Genomic DNA, 25075 nt, shown 5'->3' on the forward strand with positions numbered 1-25075 from the left:
ATCAGTGGACTGGGAAAGGGGGTTGGGAGGCGATTAGGGAGAGAGGGTGGGACTCCAGAGGGAGGGTGGGATTCAGAAGGGATGAGGGTTGGGGCTACAACTGGGATACAAAGTGAATAAATTATAATAAATAAAAAACTTATATAAAAAAGAAAAAAAATGACAGTTTGCTCAGAATGGAACAACTTAAACATTTTTTAAATAATCAGGCATGAAAACACATACCTCTAATACAAGAATTTTGGATAAAGACAGAAAAGTGGGTAGAGATAAGTTTACCTCTCCCCATCCTTGTGGCCTTTCCCTAGTATCTGAAAGAAAGTATTGAGGATGTTCTAGAATGTACATGCTACAAAGCTGTAAATCAGAAACAAACAAACAAATAAACAAAAAAGAAGCTCAGAGCAGGCCTCTCTTAGGATATGATAGTCCTGGCAGAATAGCCTCAAAAGCAATGCCTCTGAGATAGGGAATTAGCTTTGAGGCAGAGACACAAAGGAGGCTGGCATGGTTGGAGAGCCTTCTCCATGGAGCATGGGAAGGAAAACCTGGGGCTAGAGTACAAGGCAGGAGTAAATTGGGCCATGGGATTAGTCTGACATTTACTTTACTTGCAACAAGGGTCTTAAAAAGAGGACTGGCATGGAGGGCATTCTGGACACCATGAGTAGACTGAGGGGAGCCAAGGTGGGGAACAGGGACACCAGCTAGGAGGTTGTGTGTTCTTGAAGAGGGCTGACTGGCTTCTTGGACTGAGGGTGAAGTGTCAGAGCAGACAGTAAATGGTTGCCTCATGGATGCATGCCATGGCAGTGTGGGTATGCCTTTCTGATAGACAAAATGTGCTGAGTTGGAGGAATTGTGGCTGAACAGTGGCCCTGACCCACACAACACTATACCTACCAAAGACCTTGAGGTGGATTGAGGCATCCTGCTCACCAGCCTTGTTCTCAGCAATGCAGACATACTCAGCCTCGTCGTTTTTGTCCACATTTCTGATGGTCAGTTCAGAACTGTCATCACTGAAGACGTGCTTCTCATCATCTTCCTCCTCATTTTCTATGGGTTCCCCATCCCTACACAGTGTTAAAATGTGAAGGGTAATGATGCTGAGCATGGGGTAAAGAGGTTAATTTCTGGTAAGTTTCCACAGAATACAGACTGTGATGATGGGACAGGCTCAGTCTATATGAAAGGGAAAGACTTCTGAGTAGCATTTCCTGTTACATGCTTTCTATGCCTCTCCCCAATCTTTTGAGTCTGTGCAAAGGCTATCCATAGCACTCAGAAAAAAATTCATAGAACCAGCACCACAAGCCACCCCTGCCCCTGCCCCCATAAGACTGATCAAAGACTAATCAAAGACCCTGAGGAAGAGAACGTCCCAGGAAAGAACCATTCCTCACCCTGATACTTTAGGAAGCCCATATTCATGCCACAGAAAAGCCCGCAGGGCGTGAGTTCTAAAGGTCCCCTTCTTCTCTCCCTCATGACACAGGCATAAGCCAGTTTCTTACTTTGTCCAGCTCATGGTGGGCTCTGGGAAACCATCAGCATCACACACCAAGGTGACAGACTGGCCCAGGTTGGCAGTGGCGTTCACGATGCTTTGTCTGGCCTGCACAGTAGGTGGCACTGAAGGAAAGAAGGATGTCAGAGGTAGTTATACAGAACTTAAAAGAATCCGGTGGCCCCAAGAAGAGGCATTTGGGGTTCTGCAGGTCATGGTGTTACCACCTGAGGTTTAAGAGTCTTGGACAGCTACAATGTTAGTATAAAGGATCTAAACGCACATGGCATTCTAAATAATTAATGTAAACTGAACAAAATAATTGCCCACAAATGTGCATTATCGTTTTTAAAGTTCATTGCATCTTAACTCATATTCATGTGGTGTTTTATTTACAGTGGCTATTTGTTGTGATGTATTTTCTCAATCAATAGACACCACATAACTGCGAGGGTTGGTGAGACTTGATGTTAAAAGGAGGCTGTGCTTTCCATGCTGGCAAAGTTAGAAAATGCAGTGCTGTGGTCAGGTTGGTATGCTTCCGAAAGACACCAGCTCAGCAGAGTGACATTTCTCTGCAACTGTCATAAACAACTTTGTGCATGAAGTGCTTCCACTGAAGGAATGAGAGCGGGAGAGTTTGGCAAGAAAACACATATCAATAACCAAAACAATTCAAATGTGATTTACTTATTTTCTTAGCACTGACATTATAATTTCCTGTAAACATTTTGCAAATGTCAGATCGATGCTACGGGTGTGTTTATTTGACACTGCAAATTAAGATTAATAAGCCCACAGACCATGGATGCTGACTATTCTGAGACCTGAATTGATTGCAGCATTTTCTCTGCCCATCAAACCAAGGGGACTAACTTCCCAATGATGGTAACATCAAGGGCACTGGGGATGAAGGAGGATTTATTAGTAGAATGGAGAGTTTTTAGTCCTGCTAGACAACGGAGGGCACTTAATATGTACAATTGAGAGGAGACACCAAAGACTAATGAGGTAATGAGAAAATGTCCCTCTCCTGGAGGTTATGATGGTGAAGAAGAGGTTCTCCTGAGATTCAGGAATGACCCAGAACAGGTCGACACCCAAGCGAACTGGAAGAGAATCGAACCCAGGTTGTAGCAACAGAGGGAACAGGAAGAACAGCCAGATCTCCTCACCATTCACAATGACCTGAATGTCCTTGAAGTTGATCTCCCCCCGGGCCAGGATCCTGCCCTCACAGCGGTAAGTGCCCTCATCTGTTTTCTTGATGCCCCGGATCTGCAGGTAGTTGTTGGACAGGACGATGAATCGGACTGGAAGAGATGAGAGGCAAATTCGCCCAAGGTCAGTCCGAGAGCTCCACTGTCAGGCAAGCAAGTTAGCAGAGCCTCCTGCTCCTGCCGTTTATTAGTTTTGTGTTTGTTATTTTTGAGATAGAGTTTCACAATGCAGTCCATTCTGGCCTGGAACTCACTATGAAGACCATGTTTGCCTCAAACATGCAACCATTCCCCTATATCACCCTCTCCATGCTAGAGTTACAGACACATGACCCAACCTCATCTTTTCTCCTATCATCAGTGTTATGAGGTTCCGTAATGAGAAAAGACCCTGGCCCTGAAATAAAGATGAGACCCAGTCTACTAGGGATGATGTGTCTTTTGCTTTGGAGAGACAACCAGGTGCTTGAACACACTAGTTACAGATACATATCTGTTTACCACCCAGAAATTTCATGTGGGCTCTGGGTCCCTGAATCTGTTTGGATGAAATGCCTCAGGGACTGGGTAGGGGTGGGAACCTAAGGTACCTGGTGGCTCATAGGAACTCAGGTCTTACCATCTTTTTTCAGGATAACATCTCGGCCCTTGTGTTTCCAGATGATGGTTGGGGGCAGGGAGCTGACTACGTCACACACAATCACAGCATCTTCGCCTTCCTTAAACTCCTGTGGGGTTGGTGCATTCTTGAACATGAGCTTCTCTGAAAGACATCAGGAGGAATAGGATGAGGGAAAAAATACCTTCTCACTAGAACTGTGCTGCCCAGATTTCAATCCCAGGGCAGTTTTTACTCATAATTCAGCAGCATAAGAGAGGCTCCTGCTCAGCACTTGGTCTTTGATTGAGGCAAACAGCTAGCATTGAGAAGGGTCTCTGGAGGGGAATGGGACCCCTGCTGTCGAGACAACACACACAGGCACAGTGATGAGTGCCACATCTACCTTACTATGACAGTAAGGGCCATTGGTTATTTTTGGCCTCCCGCTCTGACCCCACCCAGTTTTCTTGCAGCAGAGAGAATTCTGAAGAGTGAGAGCCAGCTTCATGGCAATAAATGCTACATCAATCAACTTTCCTACCAGGATTATGGACAGTAAGAAGGTAATGAGATTGCCAAGTCAAGGCCACCTTTCAGGGGCAATGGGAGCTCGGAGCAGCATCAAGTGTTCACATATAATGCTCCATCTCGTTAGGTCAGTGTGCTATATCACCAACAAGGGTAGTGGGATAAGAAGGAAACACCTGAACTGTATGTCTGTCATTGTCACATAGACGGCATGGAGAAACTGACAAAGCCCTCTGGGAACTGTGTGGCTTGTTGATAATGGAGGACAGTGAGAATGTAGTGACAATTGGTGGAAACCAGCCTTATGAGTCCTGGGCTGTTCATGGACCATTTGAGAATATATCAGATCTCAGCAACTCAGGGACAGAAAAGGAACCACCAGGCTTTTACTGGTCCTCCTGTTGCCACCTCTCTGATTTTGCTACCCGCATATGTACCTTTCTAACAAAGGTGGGAATGGAGAGTACATATGAAGGCTCTTACGGAAGATTTTCACGTTGACAGTGGCCTCCGACTGGGTGCCATCCTCCGCAGTAACCACACACTTGTAAATGCCGGCATCATCAATATTGGCATTATAGATGGTGAGTGTCGAGGAGTCATCATCATTCCACACCACTGAGATCCGCTGCTGGTTTGGGTTCAGCTTTTCCCCATTGGGGGAGTACCAGGAGATGTCCTTATCTTTGGCATCTCCTGCCACTAAGGTGAAAGAGATTATTTTCAGAGCATAGAAAATGAGAGGATTAAGCCCTTTCAGAGTGTCAATGGCTACCTAGTAAGAGCTCCTGGGTGGCAAAGACTGGAAGGCTGGAAACGTATCTCTATCATGAAACATTTTGCCTCTCTGCTCTTTGTTTAATTATATACATCACATCTCTTAGAGTTGAAAGAACTCACCAGCTGCCTGTGCCTATAGCAGTTTCTTAGTAGTCATGTCTTTGGGAGAGAAACAATATTTGCTGTAAACACACTGTGCTCCAGACACTAAGCTAGGAACGAATGTGCATTATGCAATGGAAAATAAAGGAGTCAATTTATCTGAGCCCTGATCTCCAGGACCTAGTTGACATGGACCAACTAATGAGCATGCAAAGGAGACTTGTCACCTTCTGAGTTGAAGATAAGAGAACCTGCGTAATCTAAGCGCTAAGATTTCAGCCATCTTGACTGTAGCAACTGTGTTCAAACGGGTATGAATGACATTCTGATGCCTGTCATTTGCCCCAGTCAATCCCTTGCATGTTCCAAGGAGACAGAATATCTGCACTGTCTCCTCTCTGTGGGTGCTTGTGAGGGGCACTGCTATTGCTCAGCTGCTTAGGGGCCAGGCTGGGTCAAAGTGAATGGCTCTTCAATCTAACCATCCTTCTTCATCTTGCTACCTATATGGGGGCACCAGCCTGAACTGCCTAGCCCCATGCACATGCTTGGTATGGAGATGTAGTCTTCCTTTTGGGGACCATCAAGTTTTCAATAAATATCCCGATTTGCAAGCTGTGCTGTGGGCACTAAGGCTGTACCTTCACATCACTGAAACTTCTGCAATGATGTCAGAGCTGGGGCAAATGTACCCGTCAGCCTCAGCCCTATCATCAGATGCAAATCATGGTGGCAGTTAAAGCTCCTTTCCAACCCAAAGTGGCTTGTGAAATGCCATAGTGTTCACCTGGCTCAGTTCATGCATGTTTCTGTTACCTTCCAAATCCCAGGTCTACAATCTACAAACCCCCTGAAGCCCATTCCTCCTTTTCTTCCAGCACAGGATGGTTCCAACTTAATATCAGGGGTATATTTCTCAAGGAAGCAGTAAGGACACCAGCTAAGGCACATCCCAGAGCTGTGCACATGTGTGGCAGTGGTAGAAAAGGATGCTTTTGGTGTTTGGAGCCGCTCCTGGAAAGCCAACATAGGTGACTTCCCAGCAACTGCTACCTGTAGTCAATGCAATTGCAAAACCTTCTTGGGTTTTCAAAGCTTGAGTTATTCCAAGAAGTGGGCCTTAGCCTGACCTATGGAGGTATTCTTCCTATGCTCATGCTGTATTCCAGACCGTGCCTTTGGACAAGATACAAGGCCTGAGCTGATTCTCTCTCTGGGATGTGTGATGATTTTCCTACAAAGCCCTTTCAGGTGATCTGGTGTCAAGCAGAAATAGAGATGGCATGTGATATGAAGGAAAAGTCTCTGGGAATAGTTTGGAATGGTTTCACTGCTGATCAAGCGATGAACAGTGGCCAGAATTCTAGGTCTGTTACTCTCAGCTTCTGCTCTGAGCAACAGATTTTGGAGGCAAGCTTTGGGATGCAATGGGACCCAGGACACTTGCCTTGACACAGGAAGAATTTGGACTCTCCAACGCTGATTTCTCCTTGGCTGGGAACAATATCCACCTGAAGGGAAACTGGAAAAAAGAAGTCTAGTTCAGACACACCTTTAAAAATTTGAGATCAAATGCCAGTTTTCATTCCAAAACAGGATTTTCAAGCTCAGTTTTAAAAAGATGAGGTTATTTGGCTTCTGAGAACTTGCTACTATTAAAACGACTTTACAGTGTAGCCTGAAGGAGACACAGCCTAGACTGCTAGTATGCAGAACTGTTGTCATCTGCTGTCAGAGTGGAAGGGTCCCCCTGGGTGACTGGCTAAACAACTATGCTTTGTATTCACGGAAAGAGCTGGCTAGCCAGTCCTTTAGGTGTCAGTCTGCAGCGTAAGAGTGGGGAGCCTATCATCCCAGAAACATGCACAGGGATAGCTTAAACATTCCGTATACTGCCATGCTTGATCACTGCGAATCAGACCCTTTGTAAAGCAGGGGTGCCGATGAGAGTCCACCTTTCCCTACAATGTACAACCAGCACGCCTATCTCCAGAGCTAGAAACCACATCAGCACACCAATCAGTCCGCCGCGCTTCTGAAATCCCACAGCCTGTGCTTTGTGGAATTCTTTGCATCCCTTGGCTACTTTCCCTGAATTTTTATTTGAATACACATATGCCCAGTCTTCCCATGGCACTGATAAGAAAAAAAATACACAACATCAGATTTCATCGATGCCCGCTTCACTCTGCTTCCCGTTTATCTCCTTAGAGCAGATAACGGCTGTTCATGAAAATACAGTTTTAGGATAGCAAAACAGAACGCTTTATTCATTTGAAGTCAACTTCCTTCTGCCTCTACTCTCTTTAAGTAAATCTGAAAGGCGAAGGCTAGTACACATTGGGGTCTATGGAGGGAGCTCCTCAGAGCCATTATGAAGTAAACTCCCTCACCACCACCTCCACCCCCACCCCCCAAAAAAAGAAAGAAACAGGCTTGGTCTTAGAGACTCTGAGCTCTTCCTTTCAACAGCCATTTTCTGTTCACATTAGAAGAGGGAAAGCTCGTTGCCATGGTGATCGGCTTGCCGGCAGGCCTGGTGCAGCAGCTCTGAGTATGGGCTCCTGAGACAAGAGACCACAGTTGTGCTCAGCAGTATCAGGGATCAAAGGGCCTGCCTGGGGCTAGAAAGGGAGTGTACGGGGTGGGGGCGGGGTGTAGGTATAGTATTGGGGGTACAGTCTTCCTAATCATGCCACTGACAGACAAAGCAGGTGCTGAGAAATCCAGGAGAGGCTGTAGAGGGAGAGGGGTGAAGTGGAGCCAGCATGGAGAAAAAAATGGAAGGAGGAAAATGGAAAGGGATGGGGGTTCAGGGTCAAGGAAGGGGCTGAGCCCTCCTCCACAGATAAGAGGCTGAGCTTGGGCATACTCAAATACTGAACTGGAGGAAACAGTTCAATAACCTAGGGCCTCAATCACCTCCACTATGTTATTGCCAACTAGTCTGGGATCTTGTCTTCTCCACCTTCAACCTCTCTATGCATAGACCTTGGTACATATAGCTGTCCTAGGACATGCTGCTGGCCAGGGCTGAGTCCACAGGTCCAGATGCAACCAACTGGAGTTGCTTTCCCTATGATTCTTCTCTAGCTGGATTTGGGTGGTGCTCAACTTCACACTGGGACATCTGGAAAGGGTTTCAGATATCACCATGATCTGCCTCTACACTTTCCCAATGGGGAGGAGTGGGAAAATGATTTCCTTTACAGTCACAGGCCCTCCTGACGCTCACCTCAGCTAAGTTCACTCTCCCTTTGCAGTGCAATCTTTGTGAAGAGGAAAGATGTTTCCATTGACTGTAAGAAACCATCTGGGCATGATGAGTGACAGCCCTTAGCACTGCATTTCTTATGGGGCTAGAAAACTCAGGGTTAAGCCCCTCTGGTATTCTGAGAGCTTGGGACCTAACAGAGAAGGCTACAAGCTAGTGCTGTGAATTCAAAGGCTAACCAGAACCTCTTCAATTGCTTTTGGTAGCTCTTGCTTCATGGGCTGGATGGTACTTTGAAGTCCGGAAGCTGTTCCTCCACCATGACTCACGTGAGTGATATTCCTCTGTGGAGTCTCCAAGGGCATTCTCTAACAGCAGAGAAAGTTCTCTCTGCAAAGTTCACTGCCCATATGCTGAGCATTAGCTGTTGGCTTCAACATATGGATCCTGTTACTTCAATACCCTCACTGCTGGAGAATATTCTTATTCTGAGTGAAAAAACAGCCTTCACATATTTTTTTTTAAAGTTCCTTTCAAAAAAGAACATGACTGTCAAAGGAGAGTCCAGCTGAAGAGCTTTCATATCCAAATGCGGCCAGGATCTATCTATGGACAACTGAGAGAAAGAGAAATGTGGATTTCAAAGGAATTCCCAGCTTAACGGGATCCCTCACACACATTTATCATCATTTCTAAAAAAAAGTAATCTTCCATGGAGACTGCTGGTCCTTTGCACACAAGGAGAAGAGACTGACTTCTCTCTCAAAGCACCATTTGGGGCTGGAACAGGGGAGCCTAGACACCTAGCAAACAATACTTGCATGCTTTAGACTGTGGTGGCGGATTTTCTCCTACACATGCCAAATCTTGAAATACTAGGTCTAATAATGAGAAGTGGAAACGCCGCGCTGAACTCCGAAGTCCTTGACTCCCCTGCTTGCCCCTTCCCTCCACACCTCTCTCTCTCTTTTTAACTTTTCATTGTTTGCAAGAAAATCTCCTGAATTGTGTCTCACTTTCCTCTAGTCGTGTGTGCAAGATAATTTCCCAGCCAGGAACAATGCACGCCTTTACAGACAGTTCTGCAAGCATTGCTCTCAAATCATGCGCCCTGCTTTGCTTCAGCCTTCTCCACATAAACACTGTCATTTAACCTGCAGATGAAGAGTCACACCCCCAAACCCAGATGTTTGGACGGGGCGGGGGCTGATTGGGATAACATTGCTCAGTAATTCCCATGTTCTCGTCTCCTTATGTATCCACCAAGCCTACCTGTACCCAGCCTGCACTGTTGAGTTTACAAAAACCAGTTCATTGTTTCACCAATTTTCTAATAGTTCACAGATTAAAAAAAAAAAAGACTGAGGGTACTGCAGAAGAGAAAACTGCAATGCAGGAAATGAAATACTTCACTCAGATGATGAGCATGTCAACAAAGAGGGAATGAATGAACATCATCCAGTTCTGATGCTCCAACTCATTTACTCCCACTTTTTAACTACTTTGAACCTGTGTGTGTGTGTGTGTGTGTGTTTGTGTGTGTGTGTGTGTGTGTGTGTGTTGTGTAGGCCAGAGGTCAATCTCATGTGTCATTATTCAGGAACCATCATCCACTTCGATTTTTGAGATAGCATCTCTCACTGGCCTGGAGCTCATCCAATTAGGCCAGTCTGGCAGGCCAGCAAGCCCCAAGGATCCCCCTGTCTTCACTCCCCCAGCAGTACCTCCCTACACCAGGCTTTCTCATATAGATCCGTGCAGAGCAAGTACTATCTCCCCAAGCTCCTAGAGTCTTTTCAAAGCATCCAAATAGTTTTATTGTAACCTGTTACTTCCTATTAGTTGTTCTTTCTCTCCAAATAATGAGTTAGATATAGTCGAGCCTTTGTGCAAAATGCTGTCACCATGTTCCTGCAGATAATGATAATTGTTCTAGTTATTCCCATTTGACAGATGGGAGAGCAGAAGCTCAAGGCCTTAGTTAATGGTCAAGATTCAAACTCATGGTAAACAAAGTCCAAAGCCCCAGCTGTTTCTCTTATACTACGTGAAGTCTTGTAAGAGAATATTTTTAAAAGATTTATTTATTTATTGTATGTATATGAACATATACTTTGTTTTCATGCATACCAGAAGAGGGAATCAGATTCCATTACAGATGGTTGTGAGCCACCACGTGGTTGCTGGGAATTGAAACCAGGACCTCTGGAACAGCACTCGGTGCTTTTAAGCACTGAGCCATCTCTCCAGCCCTCTTGTGAGCGAATATTAAAGAAGTCTTGTCCTTTGATAAATAGATGGTCTACCTCTCCTTGTCTCATGTAAAGAAGCCTGAGGAAGAGTGCTTGGTTTTAAAATGTATTTGTCCTTTTTACTGTCTTTTTTTCTTTTTAGTTTATGAATGTTCTGGAAACAATGCTTTCTCGTTTAGGTGTAGGTAGATATTTTATAACTCCCAGCTTCCTAGCAAAAGCAGGCTATAAAGCCATGATTACTGAAGAAAAGCGAATGAAAATTTCAGTTTCATGAGAGCTGCTAGGGTGCTTATTGGTAGAGGCTTTATTAGGTAAAGCGACAGTGAAGAATCATTCTGATTTCCAAAAGAGTTCATAGATTTCACTTAAATCAGCTTCTCGAAGTGGTTTGATTTTTACTAGTTTTCTTTTCAGATTCTAATGTGTTTTTGAGGAGCTTCAGGTAGAAAGTGAACCCAGTGGTCTCTAAAGCCACTTGGACATACTACCATGTTGGAGGGTATGAAAAAGGTTATTGGCCACAGAAAAGATGAGGTCGCATCTGTTTGTGGGTCCAGGGAAAGTGGGCACGGCTTTGGAAGCTGTCATATCAACCTAAGATGGGCAGACTACCAAGGACTGCTCTGCTTACTGGCGATCCGTGAAATGGAGATACTGAGAGGGAGGAATTTTTTAGAACCTATTTAACAATGAAGAAGGTGTTGAGTTGTAGCTTTTATGGTTATTTGTTACTTATTGTTTTTTAGAAATCAGCCTATGTGTTGCTATATGTGATCACCTCAGTGGAGAGATGCAGTTCTGTTTTGCTGAGTATAACTGAGAGACTTTTTATGTGAGCAAGCACAGTTGCCGTGTTTTCAGCCTCAGACAGCTAGGAGTATAGGAACTGAGGCATCCCTACTGATAGTGATGGTGTACTCTCGCTGCTCAACATGAAACTCAAAGAAAGCAAAGCTAGCTGGTGTGCTAGTCATGCTGAGTGCTTCCAGCCCAGGCTCAGTCCATCTACTGGAGTGTGAATCTCAGTTTCACCTCGTATTAGCTGTGTGATCACACATAAGTTGTTTAACCCCTCAATGCCTCCTCATCAAAACACAGAAAATAAAACTACCAATGGCTTTGGAAACATTATGTGAATTGATATATAAAACCACATATTAAGCCCCAATACTTGTATATTCTGTGCAGATCATCTAGGAACCACCCTTCCCAAGGAGATTATTTCAATTTGAGGGAAGTAGTGTTTTCTGTTATGGCTGAAAAATAAAATTTCCTTCCTAAATGATCTAATCTGTGGATAGGTAGCCTATTTCTGCTTTTAGCATTAACTTATTTGTTTGGAAAATTCTGAATTCAGTCAGAGCCAAAACACAATAATGGAAACAGTGAGCAGTGCTCTGGATAGATTACTTTACCTTGACCTCAGTGTTCTCTTCTACGAAAACAGAAAGACTGAATTTATACGCTTGGAATGTCACAAGAATTAAATAGGAGCAGGTTGTAATTAAGGACTCAGGATCTGCAGTCAGGGAGATAGCCTGAGTTCCAACTCTGTCACTTAGGAACAGAGTTGGCTGGCAGGCAAATCTGAGTCCATACTTCTCTAAATCAGCATACTGACCCAATAGACCTCCAATGGGTATTGGACTGATTTGGAAAGCTACTTTGCATAGTTACCCACACCCCTCCCCCCACACGATCTAGATTCCTCCTAAAATCTCAAATAAATAAAATTCCCAATAAGGTTTGTAACAGCAGGAATGAAATGGTAGAAATTTTTTGAATACTGTCCTAGCTAACTTCTCTATTTGTCTCTCATTCTCCCTCTCCTTCTCTCTCTCTCTCTGTGTGTATGTGTGTGTTTACATATATCTATATGTTCAGATACATCCACTGAGAGCGTATACAAATGTGTGTATGTGTACTAATAGAATAAGTGCAAATGTCAGATTCATGCTATTGGAAGAGTAACTTGATATGAGTACATTTATCTAATTTCTCAGGAAAAGGGGATTAATAAATTAGTAGATGGCACAGTAGTGTCACTCATATCACTCCTACAATTATGGCTCAAGCTATTGTTGGCAATATCTGCTCAGGAAAGAATAAGGCAAACATTCAAATATCAACCACATTCAGATGCTATTTTAAAGTATATGTTACTAAGGAATTTTGATTTCCAGTTATATACAATGGCGTCAACACGAAGACTACATTCCAAGCCACTGGAAGCATCCGGAGAGCTTATAGCTGGCTCATAGCAGCACTGGACTCATCTAATAGCCATTTGTTCATCAAGAGACTCCAATATAATTTTTTTTTTTGTTTAAACTCGAATATCTAGAAGTAATGTAGTTAGGTTTCCAGGTCAATGGCAATGAGTATATGACCAAACACCTCAAAACCCTCCATGTAATGTTCCTACAGGATCATGGTCCCAGACAAGCTACAGAGTGAAGAAGTCAGCTAGTTGTGAGCATCTGGGCACAGCTAATGTGTCAAAGTAGAACCTCAGAATAGAAGAGAAGACAAAGATAGCTGTCAGGGACAGTGGACATGGCTTCATGGTTAAGCCAGTGGAATGGAGGAACTGGGATGCCTAGAGTAAAGACAGGCCACATAGGCAGGTTGCAGATATCACAGACAGATTTAAAGCAAATTCACTGGCGAGAGGCACTGGGCTTTTTATGTTTATATACCGAGCAAATTTCCAAAACCTAGCATTTTAATAAACGTTCAAACTTGACACTGTTACCTGTTAAAAGCCATGAAACAAGTGATGCTCATTGAAAGTTCCTTCAACCTCCCCAGGTCCCATGACTCATCCCCACAGAGCAATGGAGGAAGTGACAAAGTCATCATGGCCTCAGGATTCTTCCATGTTCTACATAATCATCATTTATACCAGAAGGTTGTAACAAGGAAGAAAAATGTTGAGTATTATAACAATCACAGCTTCCAAGATTAATCACATAGACTCCACCACCCAAAATACTCTGCCCTATGGAATGTTTGCAACAAAATAACAGAAGCCAACTTGTCAGAGCAAGTGGTTCTATTTTTAACATAATAAATTTCCGGAGCTGCTGTGAATGAGGCAAAACTGTCTTCTGGTTCTATTCCACAGGTCTGCATTCAACTTAGAACCCGGAGCCAAGCCCGGTAATGGATATAGCCAAGCCCGGTAATGGATATAGCCCTCTTGACCTCTGGAGTTCAATGTTTCAAATTCTTTGCCTCCTGAGTTTGCTGAGTGAAACTATCATTTTATTAGTTCTGACTTTAAAAATCAAATTGTTCCCATTCTATTGGAAGAAATATTATGGGATTGGGTCAATGGTTCAGTAGGCAAGCACGAGTCACGCAAATTTGAGGACCTTAGTTTGGATTCCTAAAACCCATATGAAACTAGATGTGGTAGCAAGCATCCTTAATTACAGTTTCCCTATGGAGATAGGAAGCGCAGACCGGAGACAACCCTGGAGTTTGAGAGGCATACAGCCTGACATGTACAGTGGCAGGTAGTAAGAAATCCAGCCTCAGAGCAGGGTAGAAGGTAAGGACTGACATGGGAGATTTTCCTCTGATCTCCATATACTGTCTATACTGTCATGGAATTCACATGATACCTCTCTTACCATATATATAACGTACATATGTAAACATATATATGTATATATCATTCATACACACATACACTATACTACATTACCCCCCACACACCTGATACACACGCATATATGAATAAAATTTTTCAATGGCTTTAAACCATGGTTGCTGGGCCCCAAAGTACCCAGCAGCTAGAAGACATAATTAACTCCAGGTCACTTCATGTCTTGGGCTTCTGAGTACAGAGCAGGAAAAAAAATGCATAGTGGTCCATTTGTTCAGAAGTAAGAATCACAGCTTCCAGCCCTTCACTCCCATCACCAAAGCCATCTTCAATGCTCAAGAGAACACTAAGCAGGAACATGAGCCACACAGACTCGAGCTACATCCACAGATTTGGCACTTGATTGGCAGAGAATCCAGCCTGCCCATCAAAAAGAGCATGCTTTCTCATCTTAAAATATCTGTAAAATGTTACTGTCTTTCGTGTTTGCGAAAGCCTCAAGCCAGAAGTGTCCTCACCGTGTCTCACCAGGGCCAGCTTCTAGTCTGGGAACGCCTTTGGCACTGGGCAGCAGCCCAGTCTCCTATAGTGCATAACAGGTGAGGGCAAGAATGTTCCAGAGCTCCTCACCCCAGCGAGTGCATGGCCGTGTGTGTGTGCCAAGAGGCTGTAAGAGGATCTATTTATAACACAGCTTCTAAGCCTGCTTGATCACGGAAGGCCAGGACTGTAGAGCAAGTTAGTAAACCAAGGAGGCAGATCTGGAAGGAACCTGATGGGCCCTCATCAACTCCTTTGTTTTACCCTCAGAAAAAGCAGGAGTGGAAATCTTATGAAGGCTTTGCGACGAGCTATTTAAACTGTCCAAATAAGCCCAACCCCAGAGGCACTTTTAATTCATTAATTGACTGATTTGTTTATTTGTTATGTGCATGGTATATGTGTATGATGCATGTGAGTGTGTGTGTGTGCATGTGCGCTGGCGTGCATGCGTGTATGCTCACACACACAGGCAAGCACGCATATGCACAAAGGAAGTCAGAGAAAGACGTCAGGTGTCCTCTCTCTCCATCTTATTACTTTAAGACAGGGTCACTCACTGAACCTGACACTTGCCTTTTTGACTTAGCTGGCCATTCAGTGACCTCCTGGGATCTGCCTGAATCTGCCACCTAAAGCTGCAATACAGGCATGCCTAACTATGCCAGGCTCTTTTCATGGGTGTAGAGGATTTGAACACAGGTCCTCTTGCTCCCACAGCAAGCACTCTTACACACTGACTCATCTACCCAGTCCTCCAGAGGTAGCTTTTTTGTTCTTCCCTTCTCCGTGTAGACTCTGACGCTGGGCCAGGCAACGCTGTACATGAAGCCACATTACAGAAATGCAGGACAAGGAGGCAAACAGGTGTTTGGCGCTCAGATGAAGTTCTCCAGGTAAACAGACTCCATAGCCAGGCTTCTTGGTAAATCACTGCATGCTAGGCATCCAGGACGCTCCTGACAATGTCATCTTAGGCTGCTCTCTGAAACCCTGCCTTAACGAAATGAGTCACTGGAGTCTTTCTTCCAGCCATAAAAAGGTACTGTTATGAGGCAGACTCCTCCCTCCCCACTTCCAACAGCTTCTGCTAACATGGCAAGAAGCTGGGATTATATCTTTCAATATTTGTCCAGCTGTTGTTTGCAGATGTTGTATTCTTTACACTGAGAAAAAGAGAAAGTTAGAGAATGCTATCATGCAACCTCATCCTGAGAATTATAGATTTCACCCAAGTCTTTCAAAAATGTCCTTATGTGTTGATGGTTTTAAGCACATCTGGACTATAGAAGATGCACAGCTTAACACTCCTCAAACAACCATTGCAAAATCTCGTTTCCATCAAGTAAAAATTCCGTGCATCCAATGATATGTACGTAATTTTTACAGGTAAGGCACTGAATTGAACATTTAAATTATTTAATCTTTTCAAGAATCCCATGAGATTGGCACTGTTTTGTCCTATTGGAATAACAAAAGAACTGAGGAAACAGATGTGAACCCAGGCTGACCTGACTCCAGGGCACTTGTTTTAGAGCTTTGGTGAAAGGCAATTTTTTTTTTCTGCTTGGAAGAGCTGGCAAACAGGTACAAGGGTAGAGAAAGACACCACAGGTTACAAGCTATCCTGATGGAACCCTTCTGACTCTGTGCAATAGCTAAAGCCACAGTTGCTGAGCCCAGAAAGCCATTCTCCTGCCACTACAGCTCTCTCCAGAACCCTATCCTCACCTCCTGTGGTCCTGGCCTCAAAGCTCCCCTGAGGTTCCTTATACTACTCTTAGAGCTCTGTGCAGCACTGATAGTGGCCATCACCAGAGACAGAACCAGAGGAGCTGGTCTTTTCCCAGGATGGGCTCTGGATAAGTCATTTTTCCCTTTTGGAATGTTGGTATGAAATTATTCTTCCCTGTGTGTGGTGGGTGCATATCTGTAATCTCAGTATGCTGAAAGAAGGTTGGAAGGTTGAGGCCAGTGTGGGATGCTCAGTGAGAACCTGTCTCAAAGCAATGACACCATTCTTGATGCTGTATGAATTGTGACTGATACATCATCAACATCACAGGTTGTGTGCAATTGCAGTAATTCATGCTGGTTCTGAACTTGGGCATCTCAAGGCTGTGCTCCTCCTGAAGAGGCCATGTGCAGCATGATCCTGGCAAAACAACTCCTGTCAGAGGCCACACTTCTTTCTACCAGGTGCAAAGTCCAATCTCAAACCACATAGCTACTCCTACCTAATCGAACGGTATTCGACCTGTTCAATAATACACATGGTCACATTGTACAAACGATGGAGTGGAGAGCACAGAAGAATAACTAAGCATTTGGATGACAATTCTCTGAATAATGTAGCTTTTATGCTGCTTTCTGAGTCAGCGAGCCAGTGAGAATGTCACCATAAGCATCACAACTCTCCATCAGGAATCAGGGTACAAGCTGCAATGCTCTGCTATCACCACCATGGCTTCTTGGAAGCTCAGAACTTAGCATGGCTGTAGATTAGGGTGGGGAGACGGTGGGTGCTGAAAAGAAGGGGCTGAAGCAGAGGGTACCAAGGGCCAAGGAAAGGACAGTGGAGGCACACATAAATGTAGACTTTTGAGGATCTGTGCCATGTCATCTGCCAGCACGATGACCCATCCATGCATGTGATTTCTCAAGGTGCTAATCTCCAATTCTTAGTGATGTCTCCTGACTGCAGTGTGATTTCAGGGAGGGAGAAGAGCCCCACATCCCATCTTATTCCAGGTTGACCACTAACCCTCCTTGGCATTTTTTTAAAACCTTATATTTTATAACTAATAACATCAGGAGCCTGTGGCCACACTCTAGGTTGCTGATAGTCTTTTTCCAACTTAGGAAGAATGCAATGTCTTGGAAGGAGTTTGCTGGGAGGACAGCAGTGGAAATGCTGCCAGGTAGAAGCAAGGGCGATGACCATACAATCCTGAAAGCTGGGAGCTCCTCGATGTGCTAGCCCTCTCCTTTCTTTCTGTCTAGAATAATTCCACCACCCTGAAGAACCATTAACAAGTCACACAAATTGAGCATGGACTGTGAAATCCTTACATCCCTCACAGATTCTGGTTCATGGTTGTGATAAGATTTTATAGAAGCCACCATTATCAAGTCCTTTTATTTTCACGTACATTCTACCCCTTCCACACCACTGACAGGAAACATATTCACTTACAAACCACCTACACCAAACTGTCCTTGACAAGCTCACTGTGGCTGTGGTACAAGCAGAAGAGCCTTTGGAACCCAGCCTGTGGAATCAAAGGCAGGAACATGAAAGGCCCCATGGCCCCATGTCATCATGCGCTTTGATGTTCAAGAACTGGAGTCTGACTGGATCCCAAGGAGCCAATTCAAAGGTCAGGAACAAATAATGAGGTTCACCCCTGAGGGACAGACATCCATGAATTCATGCCATGGCAGTCAGTCTTGTTTTAAGAAGATGTTCACATGAGCAATCTTTCTTCTTTCACCCCTCAAGGTGATAGAGTCCTTAGGAGAAACTTGCAATCAAGTATGCTTGTTCCTGGATCTTTCATGCTGATATTTACAAGAAAGGAGAAACATACCCAGTAGGTAAGTCTGCAGGTAGAGGTTTGGGAAACTTCTTCCCTTCATCTTCAGGAGAACAAACTAGTCTCTCTGCATTGGGAGTCTATAGAGACCCTGGCCTACCAATCCTTATGTCATGTTTAAATAAGAGGCATGGAGTGGGATGCAGAAAAGAACCACAGAGATGCAGACACAGTCACACAGACAAATGGACATGAACATAAACATATAGAATTCCTATATGGGTACACATACAGACATGAATATAAACACATAGTCATGAACATAAGTGCACATGTATTCACACACTGACACCTATAGGCTGGGCTTTGTAATGAGCTCAAGGTGAGCGTGGGCCACATAGTGGGAACCTATTTGAAAAAGTAGAGCTTTGAAATCTCTGCCACGCAGTGACACCAGAACACAGCTCACTATATGGTTGTGGCGCTACCTGTGAAACATACATACTATGTCACCAGCTGGATAAGATGTACACATTCAGTTATGGCAGACCATAACGTCTATGTTACTGGTTTTATGCATTAAGTAGTCTATAGCTTTTTTATTTTACTATGTGTTCTTCACACCTATTCAAAATGAAAACGAGTGTAAGAGCGTGCACCACACTTCCCAGCAAGCAGCATCATGCGGCTTATTTTTCAGCACCCTATCAAGAGACACATGGAGGCACATCAAAAGGGCACTGGTGGCCACACATCCTACTTCCCACCCTTATCTCTACTGCCTTTTGGGGAATCAGAGAGAGCCCAACTGCAGGTTCCAGCTGTGAGTTCCCCAATCTGAAGGAGCTTTGAGAAGGGACCCAACTCTGCCACATGGGCCTGACTCTACTCCAGAGCCCCTGTCATGCTGTCTGCCCCCAGTGCTGGATGAACTCTCAGAATCACACCATTAACTGTCTGCTTTTCTAAGATGTTAGTACTTTCTAATGCACTTCTTACCCTCAGTAATACATCTCAGCGTCCCCCTAGGACCCTGCATAAGAGAACTTTCAAGGACATGGCCTGAAAGAAGCCTTATTTAGAAAGTCAGAATATACAGTGGACTTTTACTCAGCTACTAAGAAAAATGAAATTATGAAATTTCTAGGCAACTGGGTGGAACTGGAAAGTATTCTATTAAGAGGAGTGACCTGGTCTCTGAAAGAAAACATTGTATGCTCTCTCCCTCACACATGTGGGTCCTGATTTTTTTTTTTTTTGGTGTGTATATGTACATAGACCAGGAGTTGTGAGAAGGGGTATAAACTATAGAACCAGGTAGGAGACTATGAAGGGGGCAGAAGGGAGACCATGGCATGTGACCGATTTGTGCTGTCTGCATTTGTGTCAGGGCACTCTTAAACACCGCACGACGCTTGTACCAAAATGAACTCTGTGCACCACACAGCTCTCCGAATGGGTCCCTACTGCAGCGAGGCCCATAACTTCTACGGGATTGGCAAACACTCCCCACACTTAAAAGCAACAGCAGCAGCAATAACTTTGGTCAGAAAGCATTTACATGTATGAATGTGAGGCCAGGTTCATGCAGTGTACCTCATTTTATAACAGGGCAAGCTGCCTTCATTTCTATAAACAAGCCTTAGCTGCCAGCACCAGCATTTGCCCTTTAATGATGCCAGTATCTTATTGAATGGTATTAAGTAGTAACAACCTGACAAACAAATCTACTAAAGACCTGAGTTTCTAGAATAAATAGCTAGAGAGAGCAAGAGAAGGCAATACAAGCAGCGGCTCTTAAAGCTCCCTTTGGGACCATGAATCTGCCTCTGGACGTCATACCACCCTCTGGATGTCACTCCACTCTCTGGAAATAGAGAATGGACTTCTCACTCCTTTTTTTCCCACTGTGGTGTCTACACCTAGCTTTATATTTCATGAAGCATTTCTCACCAAGTCCACTCAGATGGGCTGGCAGATTCTGAACATTCTAAACAAATATTGCCAACACACACTAATACTCTACACTTTGTACCGTATCAGTTTCCAAAGTCATTGGACTGTGAGTTATATGTTTGCTTCCTAGGGGGTAAGATAGGATAAGAAACATTGCCAGGTAAATTGCAATCAATCAGTCAGTTAACTAATGACAACCTCCCAAAACAATACAACTACCATGTCAGTTTTTTACCGTCTGTTCTGTACTTAGGAGAAAGCTATTAAATAAAGTGGATTCAAGTTTAGAGTTGGCTCTTGTTTGGGATCTATGAATTTTTATACAGTACAAGAAGAGTGATCAGAGATCAGACCCTGAGATCACAAGCTTGGATCTGATGGAGTCTTGAATTTGATGTACTGTCAAATGCCCAGAGTCAAGCTTCCTCTCATCTTAGGGGACTCCATTATATACTAGCTGGAGGAAATAGACAAACCTGCAAAGGCAGGAAAGAATGGAAACACAGAAGGAGGAAGGGGGTGAATGAGTGAAGGAGGGAGGGAGGGAGCTACTAAGCAGTCTAGAAGAAAAGTATCATTAGAATAAAAGAAAGAGGTGGCATTCAGATGAAATGTGACTAGTAGTATCTAAGAAACCTTAGTAAGAAGATTCTCTAGATAACTCTACCATGTCTGTAAGCCTTCTAGAAACTATCAGCAGTGTTAACATGTGCACAGCCTCCTCCAAACAATGGTACACTCTGCACTTAGGGGCTAGTGTTAATCATTCAATGAGGCCTCAACTATTGGCATTGACTAGACTAGACAGAACACAAGACTTTCCATCCCGGCATTTGAAAGGTCATGTTCATGGATTGGTCTTCAGTGAGCTCCTTTCTGTCTCCTGAAAATTTCAATTCTGTACCTTTGTCTTGAGGCCTTCATGTTTCTGCTTCTAAAGATGCTTGTGATTTTGCTATGCAGCCAGTCAGGGATCACTGGCTCAGTCAATAACCCACCTCAGATAACTGATGAGCTACAAATATCAGACTCAGTTAAAGTCTTCAAGCCCCTGACTGAGACTAGTTATTTTTGTAATCGCTCTTACATTGCGCTGTTTATTTTGCCACTTGTCACATGAAGCAATGGGACGTAGCTGCACAAACTCTGGTGTCATGTGTGTCTCAGCGACACTTTAGGAAGCACAACCACTTGTGTGTGTATTGGCTTTCCTGGGCCACAGAGTACCCAGGTATTTGGTCAAACATCATTCTGGGTGGCTTTGTGTTTCTGGGAGAGGTTAACATGTTGGTTAGGCAGAGTCAGCATATTGCCTTTCCTAATGACATTGTGATCCTTGCCTAATTAGTTGAATCCTGGGTAGAAAGCTGAGTGAGACAGGGTGCCAATCTCTCTCTTTCGTTTTTCAAAAATCAGGACATCAGGACCTCTCCTGCCTGCACCTAGACTTGGATTGGAGCTTATGCTATAGGCTCTGCTGGTTACTGGACTCTGACTCAGACTGTAATGAGACCAATATTTCTTCTGAGCTTCTTGATGGCAGACCTCAGACTTCCTAGCTTCTATCACTAGGTGAGCTCACTCATTAGAGCAATCTTTTCCTTTATAAGTCTGTATACTTACACAGCATACACACCATGAATGTGTACATATGCATATACATGCTCACATATGAGAATGCGCATGATCATGTTTGTGTGTCTACTATTGGTTCTGTTTCTTTATAGAATCACCATATTGCAGATACCAAGACCCATGAGTACATTGCATTTTCTGAAAGTAGACACATGCTGGAATAAACCTTATATAATACAATGAAGAAAAGATAACCTACAACTAGTACCATTGAGCCTAACACTGAGTTTGGCATTTTTGGTCCACCTAGCTCGGGATGATCACCTGTAACCTACAAATGGCAAATCTCAGTCAATTAGGAGACTGTTTTGCTCATCAAGTGAGACTTAGAAGCCTCTTTTGTGAGCTGCATCCAAAACTCTCAGAGGTGAATCTGCTGATCACCAAACGGTGATCAAAACATATTTTGTATGTGCTGTGCACATCCTTGCAAATTGTAAGGAAGGAAAGGAAGGTGAAAGAGTGTGTGTGGGAGGGACGCATCAGGCACTCCTTTTAACATGAGACCTCAGGGCTCTGAAATAAAAATCTTTAGCAATTATGAATTAGCTATAAGTCATAAAATAATACAAATTACTGCTGTAGTATCTTCAAAATGCCAATTTAAAACAGACACCCAGCACTAAGTGGTAGTCATTTTAGTATAGAAAGCTTTCTATTCTGTATAATAAGGAACTACCTGCCTCTTACCTTTATTCTATTCTACTGATGAATTTCCAAGCTCGACAGGTGCATTAATAGGATTCTCAATCCCCCGCTGAACCCAATGAAAGAAAAATCTGAATTGTTTCTAACAATTCCTACCAGAATTCATCTTGCCTTTAGAGATGGATAGTCCCAAGGATAAACGCTCTCTTGTATGTACAAGATTAGTATTTCTTCTTAATATCTCCATGCCGTTCCTTGTTCTCTTTGGCTGCCTTCCTGCAATGTATGCCTCATTTTAAAGAAAAGGTCATTTGGTGATTCATTAGCTCTTCTTGAAATGTGAGAATTAAAAACTACTATACAGGTGTCTATTCCACTGGAGCTATGGATCTTCTATGGATCTTTCTGATATGCAGTGTGGACTGTGGCTGATCCATAACTCCATGGAAAAAGACAGAAGAGCATAGCTATGTATAAACACCCTTTCCTGGAAGTTCTTCCTGTCTTCTGAATTTCAGACTCTAGGGAAACTCAAATACCATACAAGTGTCTATCCCTGTAGTTCACTGTACTGAGGACACGGATGCAAGGATGCATAGAAACACCTTGTACAACATGTGGGTGCTCTGTTTGTTTCCCAGGAGGCCCATGTTCATAAGCATGGAAGTGTCTGCTATGGCTTGATATTTACTATCTCCCATGTGTCTGTGTGTTAAAGGCTTAGTCATCAAGGGGCTTCATCAGGGATCACTGAGGACCTTTGGAATGTGGTCCCAGCAGGGGCATTTAGAAGGCTGAGGGTGTCTCTACGATAGGGACTGCAAGATGCTAGTCTTTTCTCTTTCTCTGCTTTCTATTTATTATGTGCACCCTCGCTTTGATTATTACTTCCCCCATGTGCTGCCCACAACAGAACAGCTCCCACCACACAGCCAGTTCACTAGTATAGCTCCCAACACACAGTCAGCTCACCAGTACAGCTCCCAACAGTCAGCTCACTAGGATAGTTCCCAACACATGAAAAATCTGGCTGGTCAGAAGCTGAAATTTCTTCATCATAAAATGAGATATGGACAGCAATACATGAGATGATTCAAAATGATAAACTGGCAGAAAAGAGGGAGCCAAAGCATCACACCAATAAGCTTCCCAGTGGGGCGAGGTGGCTGTGTAATTTCCAAGTGTCTAGGACTTGGTTCTGTTGCCGGCAGGTTCTGACAGATGCGGCCTGCCTGACAGCTGTCCCTCTTTTCACTCACATCGCGCTTCCAGAGGTGAGTATTGTTTCTTAAATTACTTAACAAAAAGAAAAAAAAACTATTAAAATGAAAGTACCTGAGCCAGATCTGCACAGTGAGACAAACAGGGTGGTCCCGTGAGAGGACCACTGTGTCTGTGCAGCAGAAGGCTTGGATCCTGGTGGCGAATGTCTTTCTGTAAAAATCAGTATGAAAGCAGAGGCAAAGGGTGGCAAGGTGGGGAAAAATAAGTCAAAAAGGAAGTTAGTGTTTTTTCTTCTAGTCTGATCTCTAAAACCATCTTAGAGTTTTGGGCAAGTTCTTCTATCTCTCCATTTCTTGGGTGAACCCACTGGGAAAGGAAGAGGTTGACTTAACTGTGAAAGCCCATTGTATTTCATTCAATAGTGAATTAAGTAATCTCTCTTGGCTCTGGCTTGTCCCAGCCCTGTAGGTAAAGGGTCCACATAGTTCCAGCTTCATGTAGTTCCACAGTCAATCTTTGCTGAATCTGGAGGCTAGCAGAGGTCCCACCCCACCTGAGCAAAGCTGGGGTTATACCTCCAGCAAGCATCCAATAATACCCAGCAGGTGCAGGCCCTTCCACAATAGGGCTCCATGCTTGGGGGCTCTATTACTGGCTGAAGTTCTGTTCTAAACCAGACAGAGCATTCAAAACACAGCTCAGCTGAGTATTCTGTTTCTGCCCTGAGCTCATGCTGCAGTAGATCCAGCCTCAGAAAATCCCATCTGGGGAGACACAGAGATGACAACATCATTTGATCCTGCTGTGTGGTAAGAAATGACCCAAATGGCACACAAAGGGTTTCCTGTGCAGTAGTGTTCTGTAAGTGATAATTATTATCATCTTAAAATAAGGCAAAGGAAAGCAAGTTAGCATCATTAGGCAGCTGCTAACAACACTGAGAGGGGCCAAGAGAGGCAGCATCAGGACCATGTGGATGGAAGGCAAATGAGGGCAATTAGCACATCTATTTCCACACCCTCAGCTTGACCAACACTAAGACTCTGAAGGTTGGGTTGTCATCCCTTGACGCACCATCGTCTGGAAGGAGGAATGAGTTTGGAGAGACAGAACAAGATCAAATGACAAAAGACCTGTTCTTTTCCTAGGGCTCTTCCTTCCGTCAGGGAACAGCCCCAAAGTGGGATGTTTCTTCATGTGCCAAGCAATCCTGATGGACTTAAGGTCAATGGACGTATAACTCTGAGGACAGTAAACTGCGTTTTATCGAGTAACATCATTATGACCAAGGCTATAGGAGAAGCGAGGAACTAGAAAGAAATTGCTGCTTCCATTTATGTCTCTCCCTCACTGGGTTTCAGCCAGAGTATGTATTCTGGACACACCTAAGACTTACTTCAAGAAATACTTTTTGAAGATGAAATGACTATATGGTCTCATTTAAAGAATGTTTAAAATCTGGAGGCTGTTCTTTTTTTTTTTTTTAAGACAGTGCCTCAATCTAGTTCTGGTGGTTATCTGTCGATATGATTATATCACCTATATAGAATCAAAGAGGTTGAGCCAACCAAGCACCATTAGAATCCCTTTGCGCTTCTCATGTCTAGATGTGAGCACAGCAGCCCTCTAAGCAATCTTATATAACCGTTCCTGTTTCTGACAAGGGCAGTGAAGACCATCTGGGTTAAAACCTCACTGTAAACTCTGTCTAAG

General features: G+C 43.9%; 1 protein-coding gene across 28 annotated transcripts in view; it reads right to left on the reverse strand.

Moving 5' to 3' along the window:
* Positions 1 to 25075, reverse strand: part of Ncam1 (neural cell adhesion molecule 1) — a 297496-nt gene that overhangs the window by 60634 nt on the left and 211787 nt on the right. For all 28 annotated transcript variants that reach the window (XM_060373424.1, XM_060373429.1, XM_060373427.1 and 25 more), the window contains exons 2-7: positions 6189 to 6263; positions 4343 to 4561; positions 3350 to 3493; positions 2686 to 2823; positions 1518 to 1635; positions 904 to 1076 (exon numbers count right to left, since the gene is read on the reverse strand). In XM_060373424.1, coding sequence (XP_060229407.1) covers positions 904 to 1076; positions 1518 to 1635; positions 2686 to 2823; positions 3350 to 3493; positions 4343 to 4561; positions 6189 to 6263 — 867 coding nt within the window. The remainder of the gene's footprint in view (positions 1 to 903; positions 1077 to 1517; positions 1636 to 2685; positions 2824 to 3349; positions 3494 to 4342; positions 4562 to 6188; positions 6264 to 25075) is intronic.

This window comes from Meriones unguiculatus, chromosome 1 (genome assembly GCF_030254825.1).
Source record: "Meriones unguiculatus strain TT.TT164.6M chromosome 1, Bangor_MerUng_6.1, whole genome shotgun sequence".
Classification (NCBI taxonomy): domain Eukaryota; kingdom Metazoa; phylum Chordata; class Mammalia; order Rodentia; family Muridae; genus Meriones; species Meriones unguiculatus.